At 41.5% G+C, this 13,483-nt stretch overlaps 1 protein-coding gene across 2 annotated transcripts in view; it reads left to right on the top strand.

Moving 5' to 3' along the window:
• Positions 1-13,483, top strand: part of LOC117526950 (calpain-1 catalytic subunit-like) — a 53,950-nt gene that overhangs the window by 19,845 nt on the left and 20,622 nt on the right. For both annotated transcript variants that reach the window (XM_034189074.1, XM_034189075.1), the window contains exons 12-15: positions 52-263; positions 341-380; positions 2,137-2,202; positions 2,692-2,749. In XM_034189074.1, the coding sequence (XP_034044965.1) occupies positions 52-263; positions 341-380; positions 2,137-2,202; positions 2,692-2,749 (376 nt within the window). The remainder of the gene's footprint in view (positions 1-51; positions 264-340; positions 381-2,136; positions 2,203-2,691; positions 2,750-13,483) is intronic.

The following is a 13,483-nucleotide window of genomic DNA, read 5'->3' as shown; positions in this document are numbered from 1 at the left end:
GTGTCTGTCTGTGTGTCTCTCTGTCCCTGTGTGTGTCCATTTGTCTGTCAGTTCCGAGGCTGTCCGAGTGTCCACCTGAAGAAGGACTTCTTCCTGCGACACTCGTCCTGCGCTCGCTCTGAGACCTTCATCAACCTGCGTGAGGTGAGTGCTAGGCTCCGCCTCCCACCAGGTGACTACCTCATCGTCCCTTCGACCTTTGAGCCCAACAAGGAATCCGACTTTGTCCTGAGGGTTTTCACAGAGAAACAGTCTGAGACTGAGTGAGTCTGTCAAGTCACAAACATGCCGTTTGTCTCTGTCCTCATGAAATGTTCTAAACGTTGCTGTGACTCTGCAGGGAGATGGACGACCAGGTGGTGGCGACCTTTGATGATGAGGTTTGTCTTCTGTCCCTCTACCAACAAAACAACCAAAACACGTGATCACTGTGCCCCATGACATCACAGTCCAGATTTAACCTTTAACCTTTGCCTTCAACTTCACCTGTTCAAAAACTATGGAACTTTTTACAGAATCACCCACTTTATCTGAAGTTATGGTCAAAGGACAAATTTGAGGCAAAATGTTGTTTTTATATCTGAATTAGGTTTATAAAGAAACTGTCATGTTGTCTGTGGGGATCCACGGGCTCCAGATTGGGTCGTGTTTATAAAATAGGTCGCTGACATTTTTCAAGGGTGGTAATAAATTAAGCAATGAGTTTGAATGACGTGTGAGTCCGGAGTATTTTTAGAACCTTAGAACTTAACCCTTTAATTTTCTGTTAATGATGTAATTTTTAATGTTAATTTACAGTCTTAATAATGTCTTTATAAATTGTTTAGGTTTTTGTTGTCATATATAAACTATTATTGTCATTATTATTATTTTATTTTTACTTCTGTTTTGTCATTTGATTTTTAAATGAATCATAATGGAAATAAGTGTTTTCATTTTCTTGTCATCCATGTATTTTTAAAGTATTTACAATCATATTATGTATTTACATTGAACTTACTAAATAAAATCACACTCACACTTTTAATATCCAGATGATTTACCGCCCCCTGCTGGAATGGCATGTTAGTCCAGAATGTAAATATTAACATCCATTGTTCAGTGTTGTTAGCTTCTCTAAAAATATTTGTCCTATCAAGGTTACGTCTTCGCAGCATTTATCCTTGACCCAAAATACACAAACATACCAAACAGAAAATATCAGCTCTCCGCAGTTTGTGCGTACTCAAAATTGCACCCACGCACGAACACACAGCTGCTGTAAGCAGGTGCTTTTAATTTGAAGCAAAACACATTTCACCCATGGTACCAACATAAAAATGAAGTCACTCATGGTAACAGCAACATAACACTTAACTAAACTGAATAAACCAATTGAACTACAAAACAAATAAATCAGTAACACTAACAACACTGTTAATCTAATATGAACCACAATAACATTTAAAACCCCAAACTCCCATGATGCATTGCAGGAAAACATCCATTGTTTATTGGTTAGCTAAAATCACTAATTTCTCAAAAAATATTTGTCCTATCAAGGTTCTGTTTTTACTGCGTTCACCCTTTACCCAAAATACGTCAACTTACCACTCCACAGTTTTTGTGTGATCAAAGACACACGCACTTGCGCGTGCACACACACACAGACAGACAGAGGGCACTTGGCTGTTATAATGTCGATAAAAATATAAACTGTGGGCAAAGAAACAAATAAAATCTGGTTTTAAATCTGTTTCCCATCGATGCTGCTTTGAGCCAAACAAAACCCTAAACACACAAAAAAATGCAGTAAGGTCACCTGTCTCCTCTGAGGTCAACGGTCAAGGTCAGTTTAAGGTATGCACAGCATTTCTATCTGAAGCAGAAGCTCAAAGTGTTTAACAATGATGCTACACACACATCTTGCCCAAGGGTCCTTAGTGATTTTCCGGTCTGGTGGGAATTTGAACCCAGGTAGCAGGCTAATAAAAATAAAACAAGCTAACCATAAAAACACTGTATGTGATGCCTCAGGTCAAAGGTCAAATCATTTTGTAAACAGTCATACTTGCAGAGTTTAGAAGCTCGAGTGTGGTAAGGAGGTCTGACAGAGTTCAGGTGATGTCACGTGACCTTTGACCTTTTTGTCTGCAGGAGGAGATCTCAGAGGGTGACGTCGACGATTCTTTCAGGTCCATGTTCGCTCAGCTGTCAGGAGATGTGAGTCCAAACCATAAACGTTCAAAGCTCTTTTTAAAGCTCCGCCTACAAAATGACAGTATCTATTGGTGGCCACGCCCACACGTTTTTCAGCAATTAGCCTGGTAAAAAAAAACAGTTTGTTTCAATTTATGTCAATAAACTAAAAGCACAACTGAATTTAAACAATGACTTGATTAGCTGATGGACTGACAGTAAGGGCGTATTGATACGTGTGGACATGTGACATGTTCAGCTTACTGATTTTGATTGATAGGTTATTGAATGTGTCTGTTTATGGAGCTTAAAATCACAGCAAAGACAACGTTCATCAAACAAACAACAAACAGCAGCACGGAAAAGACAACAATAAATAAACAATAACTGCGTCTGTTCAAGTGGCTCCTGTAGGAGGTCTGTTAATAATGAGTCATTATGATACCATTAATCAGGTGAAAGGTCAGTGTGATCACTGTCCAAACACAAACTATGTCTCATTTGTATCTGCAGGACATGGAGATCTCAGTCCGAGAGCTCAGGACCATCCTGAACAGAGTCGTGTCCAAACGTAAGTTCTGACACCTTTCTGGACTCAGACTGTCTGAGATCCTTCTGAGACAAACATAGTCCAAAATAGTCCTTACACTGTGGAGACATGTTCCATGAACATGGAGCACAGAGGTCAGCCGCCACCATCTTCAACTTCCTGTTTAATCTAAAGACACAGTTCAACCTGACCCAAGTGACCCCGGTTCAACCTGACCCTAGTGACCCGGGTTCACCCAGGCCTAGTGACCACGGTTCACCTTGACCTACTGACCCCGGTTCACCCTGACCTAGTGACCCATATTCACCTTGACCTACTGACCCCGGTTCACCCTGACCTAGTGACGTGGATTCACCCTAACCCTAGTGACCTGGGGTATCATGTACAAAGACTTGTGTGGAGTTCCTCCTAAAACACGATGTACAACAAAACTCACACTGGCGTAAGCACAAAAATACCCAGATGTGTCAAAGTGTGCGTACGCATCGATCCAAGCACGTTCTGTTTTTTACATCCCACTGAACATGGAATTGAGCACACAGTACATTTATTTACGTAGTTTGGTTGTGTCGTGCTGACTGTACCATAAGTGTGGAGTGTCGTGTTTGATGACATCCGCCATTGTCTCTGTGTTGTTGTGTGTAAAATGAAGAGCTTTTAGAGACAATGTGCAAAAACACCGAAAGCTGTGGCTCTGTCACCGTTCTCTCACGCAACTCGTCGCAAGGTGAAACGAAAATGAAATGAGTGCATGTGTGTAAATGCTGAGCAGCGCACACACACTGAAGTAAAAAAAATATTTTGCACACGGCAGCTGACAGTGTGACATCACAACTTTACACATGTGTTTGACAAATACACAATTACACAAACTATTTACTGTAATTTCCGGACTATAGAGCACTCCTGAATATTAACTGCACCCACCAGTTTTAAAAAGAAAAAAGAAATTGTGCATAAATAAGCCACGGGTCTCCACTTTGTAACATGAGATATTTACACAGAAAGATTTTTTAACTTTTAATTAAATACGTACCGTAAATGCTTTTTTATCCCTGAAGTGTTACACGTAAATATTGACACACAACTTTTTTCTTAGAATGACCACTGAATGTTCCGATTTATTTTACTATATGACAGATGAATGTAGACTTGCATATCTATTTAACAAAAAGGTTTTCCATATGGTTCAATTTATGTTGGATGCCTATCTGCTCTGCAGGGGCGCACTTTATGTTTGATTATGAAGATATGACTGCACACTGAAACTGATTGATAATGAAGTATGATTTGAGTATTGTAAAATGTAAATGTCTGTTCTAGATTGGTGGATGTGGCATCCATCTGTTTATTCTTTATTTTCTATGGTGTGTCTTATAAGCCCATGAGGGCTGGGCACCTCTTTGGTGTATGACACCTTGAAAATAAAAATATCATCATCATCATCATATATTGTTTTACATTCTAATTTGATTTTTTAATATATAATCGTGACCCTCCTACCCAACAGCCCTGTATTGTGACCAAATCATTCCCTTATACTTTGATTTGAAGTAATGAATATTTGTACATTGCTTAAGTTGCTGCCCCAGTCGGTTCCAGAGTTTAACCACACACACAGACTTTTCCTCGTAGTTCTTACTGGCTGAATCTTAAAGTTACTACAGCCCCTCAGGCTATAAGCCCCTTCTCTGTGTGTGAAGAGCGTTTGAATATTAATAGGCAGGATATTTTTATTTGCTTGGTACAGAAGTTGTGCCGTATAAAAATCGACTAATTCATATAGTTTTAACAACTTAGACTGCAGGAATAGATTGAGTGTGCTCGTAATATCCTACCTTGTGGATAACTCTAATAGCACATTTCTGGAGTATAAAGAGGGGATGTAGTGAACTTTTATAGTTGTTGCCCCAAATTTTGATGCAGTATGTTAGGTAGGGCAGCACTAATGAACAATACAGTAAATACAATGCATTATAATCTAAGAAGTATTTAACCTTGTTAATAACTGAGACACTTTTAGAACTTTTACTTTGTATGTGTCTGAGGTGTGCTTTCCAGGTTAATTTGCTGTCTATAGTTATTCCTAAGAATTTTATTTCTGACACAGTATCTATACTGACACATCTATATTTATTATCTGATTTAATTTTTCCTTGTAGTGTCCAAAGAATATTACTTTAGTTTTATTTAAATTTAGGGAAGGTTTGTTCATATCCATCCATAATTTCAGTTTAAGTAATTCATTATTTATACTATGAATTAGGTCATGATCATCTGCAAATATAATTAGTTTTAATAACTTTGAAACACCAAATATATCATTTATATACAAATTAAACAACATTGGACCCAATACAGATCCTTGTGGGACCCCACAAGCAATGCCCAAATACCCTGACTGAAATTCACCCATCTTCACAAACTGTTGTCTCTCTGTTAAATAACTTTGGATCCAGTTCAAAGCCACTCCCCTAATGCCACATCTTTCCATTTTTTTTAGTAAAATTCCATGATTAAGAGTATCAAAGGCTTTTTTGAGATCAATAAATATTCAAGCTACATATTTTTTCTTGTCTAATTTATTCGTGATTTCTTCAACAACATCAGTTATGGCCATTGATGTTGACCTGGCTGACCTAAAGCCATACTGACTTTCATTAATTATGTTGTGTTTATCTATAAATTTCTCTAATCTGTTGTTAAAGAGTTTCTCTAATATTTTTGAAAACTGAGGGAGTAGAGAGACTGGTCTGTAGTTAGTGAAGATGTGTTTGTTTCCATTTTTATACAATGGTATTACTTTTGCAATTTTCATTTTGTTTGGAAATGTTCCTGTTTGAAATGATAGGTTGCGTGTATATGTTAAAGGATTAGAAATACTCTGCATAATTCTTTTTATTACAGTCATATCTATATCATAACAATCAGTAGATGATTTGTTCTTACACTTATTAACAGTATCTATTAGTTCAGCCTCGGTTACTCCAGACAGAAACATTGTCTTTGAATTATTTTCTATGGGTGAATTGTCAAGCTGATTTTCTTTGCACTTAGGAATTTTATCAGCCAAGTCTGGTCCAACATTTACAAAAAAAATTGTTATAACTATTTACAATGTCATTCATATTATAGTTATCAAAATTCTTATCAGTAAAATAGTCTGGATATGACTTATTACTTTTACAACCCTTAATAACAGTATTCAATATTCCCCAAACCTTTTTAGTGTTATTCCTATTGTTATGTAATAAATTGCTATAATATAGTTTTTTGCTAGTTCAAGGTCAAAGTCAAGGTCAGCTTTATTGTCCCATTAGGGAAATTTGTCTTTGTCTACATTATTGCTTCACAGGGCAAACAACAATTTACAAAACGACACAAATCACATAAAACACAAGAATTAAAATCTAAACTAAAATCAGGAAATATATTACAATGACAACACAGAGACATTCAACTATTTAAAGTGTTGAGAAAAGTGCCAGGTGCTAAAGTGCTGAAGTTTATTGCACCTTGTTCTGTTGCACTAGTTACTTGCATTGTTTAGCAGTTTGATAGAAACTGGAACGAATGATAATTTGAGACGATTTGTTTTACACTTTGGTATATGAGATCTTCTTCCTGAAGGGAGAAGTTCATACTCTGAGGACAGTGGGTGAGTGGAGGTTTTTGTTGCCTGCGTCATAACTGACTGGTTAAACAGCTTCTCAATGGACTCATATTTTTTCATACCAATTATATTCATTGCTGTTTTGTGCATATTAGACAGCCTAGTTTTAAGTTGAACTGTGAGGTCACCAAACCAGGCAGTGATTCCATATCTAATTAGACTCTCTAAGAGAGCTTTGTAGAAAATTAGCATGATCTGATTGCTAACACCATAAAGCCTCAGTCGTCTCAAAAAATACATTATCTGCTGCAGTTTATTGCACAAATGATCAATGTGTGATTTCCAGTTCAGCAAATTATCGATATGGACGCCTAGATATTTATATGTTGCCACCTGATTTATAGTTTGGTCTGAAATGACTACTGGCTTGTGTGTTGTCACTTGTCTTGGGTCAAAAACCATCTCTTGTGTTTTTGACACATTTAAAATCAGATGTTTTTTGTCACACCACTTAATAAAGGTGTCAATCTCATTGTAGTAGACAAAAAGGTCCATGTCCTTATGCAAGAGGCTCACGATTGCTGTGTCATCTGCAAATTTAAAAATAAAATTATTGGGGTGTACTTTCCTGCAGTCATTAGTATAAATTGTAAAAAGTATTGGTGAAAGCACACGGCCTTGTGGAACTCCTGTATTACAGTGTTTGATATCTGATAATGTCTGATTAAGTTTCACTTGCTGTGTGCGGTTAGTTAAAAAAGAATAAAACCATTTTATAAGAATTACATTAACATTCATGTCCTTCAATTTCCTAAAAAGTAGGTGGAGTTGCACAGTATTAAAAGCTGAGCTAAAATCAATAAATAAAGTGCGAACATAAGTTTTTGTTCCTTCCAGATGCTTAGAAACAAGGTGCAACTTTTGGAGAGGTCAGGGCTGTCAGGGGGCTAACTACCTGACTGTAGCCCTTAATGAACTTCCTGTAGAAATTTGCAAAGCCGAGGAACTGTTGCAGCTTCCTACGGCTTGTTGGGTGGGGCCAATCTCTCACCGCCGCAACCTTGGCCAGATCAGGGGCGACGGAGTTGGAGGAGATGATGAACCCCAGGAAGGACAAAGAGGTGCGGTGAAACTCACACTTCTCACCCTTCACAAACAGCCGGTTCTCCAACAACCGCTGCAGGACCTGACTTACATGCTGGACATGAGTCTCAGGGTCCGGGGAAAAGATGAGTATGTCATCCAGATAAACGAAGACGAATCGGTGCAGGAAGTCCCGCAAGACGTCGTTTACCAATGCTTGGAACGTCGCGGGGGCGTTAGTGAGGCCGAACGGCATGACCAGGTACTCAAAATGACCTAATGGGGTGTTGAATGCCGTCTTCCATTCGTCTCCCTTTCGGATCCGAACCAGGTGGTACGCATTCCTAAGGTCCAGTTTGGTGAAAATTTGGGCTCCATGCAGGGGTGTGAACACTGAATCCAACAGGGGTAAAGGGTATCGATTACGAACCGTTATGTCGTTCAGCCCCCTGTAATCAATGCATGGACGGAGTCCGCCATCTTTCTTGCCCACAAAAAAAAAACCTGCACCCATTGGGGAGGTGGAATTCCGGATCAACCCGGCAGCTAATGAGTCCCGGATGTAGGTCTCCATTGATTCGCGCTCGGGACGTGAGAGATTGTACAGCCTGCTGGACGTGAACTCAACGCCCGGGACCAAATCAATGGCACAATCGTACGGATGGTGCGGGGGAAGGGTGAGCGCCAGATCCTTGCTGAAGACGTCAGCAAGATCGTGGTACTCAACCGGCACCGCCGTCAGATTGGGAGGGACTTTAACCTCCTCCTTAGCGTTTACACCTGGAGGAACCGAGGATCCTAAACAGTTCCGGTGGCAGGTTTCGCTCCACTGAGCCACAACCCCAGACGGCCAATCAATCCGGGGATTGTGTTTAATCATCCATGGGAAGCCCAAAATCACGCGGGAGGTAGAAGGAGTTACAAAAAACTCAATCTCCTGCCGGTGATTCCCAGACACTACCAGGGTTACAGGTAGTGTCTTGTGTGTGATAAAAGGGAGAAGAGTGCCATCTAGTGCTCGCACCTTCACTGGGGAAGAAAGCGCCACTAGAGGGAGCCCTACCTCCCTTGCCCATCTGCTATCCAGCAGATTCCCTTCTGACCCCGTGTCCACCAGTGCTGGGGCTTGAAGGGTTAAATCCCCGCTCAGGATTGTAACTGGGAGTCGTGTTGAAAGATGAGTATGACCCACGTGAATGTTTTGACCCCCCCTCAGCCCAATCTCTAAGGGCGGGCGTTTGTGTTTTGACCGTTTGAGGCAGTCTCTCTGCTGATGCTCACTCGAGCCGCAGTGAAAGCACTCCCTGCGGACCAGCCTCCTTTGTCTGAATGTGGTCCTGCTCGTGTCCCTAGCATCGTCAGCAGGGGGAGCTGTAGCCACACGGAGCGCTGTGGCTGTGGAGCATGGGGAAGACGGCTCCCTTTCGGACCCGGGAGGAAGAGGGACGGCTTGTGCCTGACCGCGCCCTTCGCCTCGCTCCCATCGGCGTTCTTCTAACCGATTGTCCAACCGTATAACCAAATCGATAAGCTCAGCCAAATCCTGCAGTTCCTCCTTAGCCACCAGGTGCTCCTTCAGGACCGACGACAGTCCGTTTATGAAGGCGGCGCGGAGCGCAGTCATATTCCAGCCGGATCTCGCAGCCGTGATGCGGAAGTCAACTGCATATTCGGCTGCGCTCCGGCGCCCCTGTCTCAATGACAGCAGCACGGTAGACGCGGTTTCGCCGCTGTTAGGGTGATCAAAAACAGTTCTGAGCTCCGTCACAAACCCAGTATAAGAGGCAAGGAGCCGTGAACTTTGTTCCCAAAGCGCTGTAGCCCAAGCGCGTGCCTCACCTTGAAGCAAATTAATCACGTAAGCCACCTTGCTGGCATCAGACGCGTACATCACGGGACGCTGTGCAAAGACGAACGAACACTGCATAAGAAAGTCCGCGCACGTCTCCACACAACCTCCGTATGGCTCTGGGGGGCTTATGTATGCTTCAGGGGATGGTGGGGGGGTTGTTGAATGACCAGTGGAATGTCTGTATTCGGCACCGGGTCGGCAGGAGCAGCTGCAGCAGCGCCCTGAGCGCGCGCTTCCACCTGTGCGGTGAGAGCCTCCATCCTGCGATTAAGGATGATGTGTTGCTCGGTCATCAGGTCCATCCGAGCGGTAAAGGCGGTGAGGATGTGCTGCAACCCACCAATCACGCCTCCAGCCGACGCCTGTGCACCCTGCTCTTCCATTGGCTGTCCAACAGATGGTTAACGCCCCTCGGGATCCATGACGTTGGCCGAGATATCCTGTTGGGGAAAGTGTAGTGACACGGACCCACAACAGGGGGCGCAAATGAACGGTCAATAGATGAGCCAAAAGGTAACAATTTAATGTTGTGAATGTGCACAACGAATATACAGACAATCACAGAATCTGATAGCAGTCAATCCACAAAAGTGACGTGTGGGCAGGCTCGAGGATAGAAGACGTCTGTCCTGAGAAGAGCCGGAACCACATGATTTCCACCGCCACAGAACCCGGTGAACACTGGAGCCGTCAAGTCACGAATTCCCAGGTGATCACCGTCCCCGACTGTCGGATCTGGTACTGCTGGCGAGGAGCACAAACAGTGAGACGTGGGTGTGTGCACACCCACTAACAAAAACAGTCAGAAGGTGGAAAGTCACCTCCACCTCTAATACACACTCGTGCAGCTCCTGTCAAACACTTATCTGGTTGGGGTGTGAAGCGAAGCCGTCGCGGATTACGCCAACCTCACTGATTAGGCACTCCACAGGAAAGCAGCTGCAAAATGAATTCAGACTAGGACACAGTTTCTGGCTGAGGATATTACCTTCACAGGTAGATGATATCTCGGCAACAAGGTGGAGATGATGTCCGGTCTTTATGGAGTGAGATGATGTAGAGTAGATGGGTGACAGCTGTCAAGAGATAATGAGTGACAGCTGTCACCCGCTGTCACCGGCTGTGTCCGTGGCGGCAGCGCCCTCTCGTGCCTGAAGCCTGCACTTCAGGCAGGGCGCCCTCGGGTGGTGGGCCAGCAGTACCTCCTCTTCAGGCGGCCCACACAACAATTTGATCTTTGCTGTTCCTCCAAAGTAATAATTTGCTTTTTTGTAGGGTTCATATTAGCAGCTAGTTTCATTGGGCCTCATGTATCAACGTGCGTACGGCGATATTTGAGCGTATATGGGGTGTACGCCAAAACGGCTGCGCTACTTGGCATTTATCAATGTGGTCGTTGGCGTACGCTGCGCTGAAAATATACACCAGTTCGAGAGGTGGTGTAAATTCAGTGTTGCCAGATGTACGATAATTATCGTATTTGTAGGATAGTTATGCCCTCTGTACGATGTACAATCAGTAATGGGAAAAAATCCGATATGTATGATAATTTCAGTTGGTTGCCCAAACACGCATCTCTCTCTGACACCCAAGAATCATTTTGGCGGTGTTGCACTCAGGCGGCATCAAAGACGCACCACACACAGGGCTGCTGCTGGCTTTGGCCACCTGGGACAAAGTCATTTGAAAGCCCACACCCTCTCATACAAAGTAATGAGTTCCCATCCAATCTCTGCCATGACAGGAAGATTCCCCAACCAACAACATCTTTTTTTTTTTTTTACTTTATTTCAACAAATGCAATAACAAACGAACAAAACACAAGAGCAAAGAGATATACAAGAAAAATAAAAAAGTTAAAGTTCCTTATGGAGGTGTCAACATTTTTTCTGTGAACAAAATCTGCACAAGTGTCCATGGCATCAGATGACGACAGCGACCTCGAGGTTGAATTCGACTCTTTCTAGTCTGGTAATTAACACGTTTGTGTCCCTTCACAGGAAAAAAAAAAAATCTTTCTAGTCTGGTAGTGCATTTGCTTGTGCATTTGTGTTCTTTTTGTGCCATAGTTTCCCCATTACTATAATTACTGTTTAAAAATGTGACATAATTCTTTGTAAATAAATAAAAAAAAAAGCTAAAATAGCTACGTTGTATGCGTTTTGTTTGTGTACGATAATGTCTCCCAAAATACGATAATTTTGAGGTTTTGGTACGATAGTTTCATATTTTATATCTGGCAACACTGTGTAAATTATACACCAAAGTGATCCAGTGCTGGAATCCACATAAAAATGAAGATGATCAACATGATAAACAGTGCCATTATACAAATCAATGCACATGTCAAGAATTATTGACATGTGAAAAGAGAATACAGTGGTCCTTCGCTATAACGCCGTTCACCTGTCGCGGCCTCGCCGTTTCGCGGAGTCTTTAGTCCAATTTTGCATGCCTTTTTTTTTTTTTTTTTTTACAGTGTTCTGTGTTCTGCGTATCTGTTTATAAGAATCTTGTTGCCCAGAAGAGAAAAGAGCGCCAACAACTACTCATAACTGTGTTTGTCACACGGAAACAAACACCTGCAGCCAGGTGTGAGTGGAAAAAGGTGCAGCGTCAGGAAGCAGAGGCGCGATCTGTGAAATACTGCTCAGTCACTATTAATAATTTCTTATGTGTCCGACCTCGTTCGTTGATCGTTAAAATTAATTCGTTAGTTCTAAATGCCATCATAATTATTTATAGGAAAACGTTCTATTTTTATTTCTCAAACAAATGTTTGGTCCTGAAAACAGTTTGGTCTTATTTTTCTACAAAGGTTTGAACTTTAAGAGTGTTTACACACGAGAGAAAAGTGAGAAAATGTTCATGCCTGATTGAGAAAGTGTATAAAGTGGTTTTACAGGGGTTTTACAGCTTTAAAACGTCTATAATAATTGTAAAAAATAACGCTGACTACTTTGCGGATTTCGCTTATTACGGGCTATTTTTAGAATGTAACTCCCGCGATAAACGAGGGAACACGTTTTTGATTATACTACAAAACAATTGATACAACGGCCGCTTTTGACGCTCTATTGGCATGCATCGTGATTGGTGGAGTTCTTTTTCTTTGCCGTCTTTCCGGCTTCCATGTCGTAAAATGAGGGTGTGTCTGAAGGAAGTCTGAATATTTATGGGCGTGTTTATTATAATTACGATTGTTTTCACCCGCCGCATTTATCAAGGTCACGTCAGGCGTACGCCGGAAATGGGCAGGTGCGCACTGCTTGATACATGTCACAGCGACTTTGGTGTACTTCAAATTTACACCGGAAATTTACGCCACAAGTGCGCACCTTTGATACATGAGGCCCATTGTGTCCCAGAGTTTTTTAATATTAGAAGTTAAGAGGCTTTGTTCCATTATTTGTCTGTATCGTTCTCTTGCTTTAGTTAAGAGTTGTTTCAGTTCCTTTTGAATTTCTATCAGACTTACTCTGTCTTTATTACGAAATGCTTGCTTTTTCATATTTATGCACTCTTTGTTCTCATGATATCAGTCAGTTTATTTTTATAAATTTTATATTTATGTTCAGATTCCTCAGTCCTTAAACTAATAAACTGTCTATAAAAAGTATTTTTCTTTTTACAACCATTACATAACCCCTTGGTTATCCATGGACTTTTTTTATAGCTATATTGTTTTTACTAATTTGACAAATTGGGCGGTTTTTATTATATACTGAAGTAAAGATTTCTAAAAAATTATCAAATGCTGAATCCACATTTCTTTCCCTATATACTGTATACCAATCTTGTTCTAGCAGGTTATGATATAGTGAGTTAACAGCATTGTCATTTTTTATTCATTTGTATATGGGTTTTTGGGTGTTTTACGGTGATTACAGTTGGCATCATATACTATAAAGACAGGCAGGTGGTCAGATATGTCGCAGATCATTAGGCCGCTGATACGTGTAGACTCCATGTCATTTGTGAAAATGTTGTCAATGAGAGTAGCACTATGAGATGTAATTCTACTAGGGTTAGTGATAGCTGGATAAAAACTCATACTGTGCATCCTATTGATATAGTCATCGGTTGGTTTGTGATTATTTGGGTTCATCAAATGGGGGAGGTGATGGTCTAGTGGTTAAGGTGTAGGGCTTGAGTCCAGGAGATCATGGGTTCAAATCCCCGCCTGACTGGAAAATCACTAAGGGCC

The sequence above is a fragment of the Thalassophryne amazonica genome, chromosome 15 (assembly GCF_902500255.1).
Source record: "Thalassophryne amazonica chromosome 15, fThaAma1.1, whole genome shotgun sequence".
Taxonomy (NCBI): domain Eukaryota; kingdom Metazoa; phylum Chordata; class Actinopteri; order Batrachoidiformes; family Batrachoididae; genus Thalassophryne; species Thalassophryne amazonica.
Note: the sequence above shows the minus strand (reverse complement) of the source record. Positions and strands in the feature narration are given on the sequence as shown.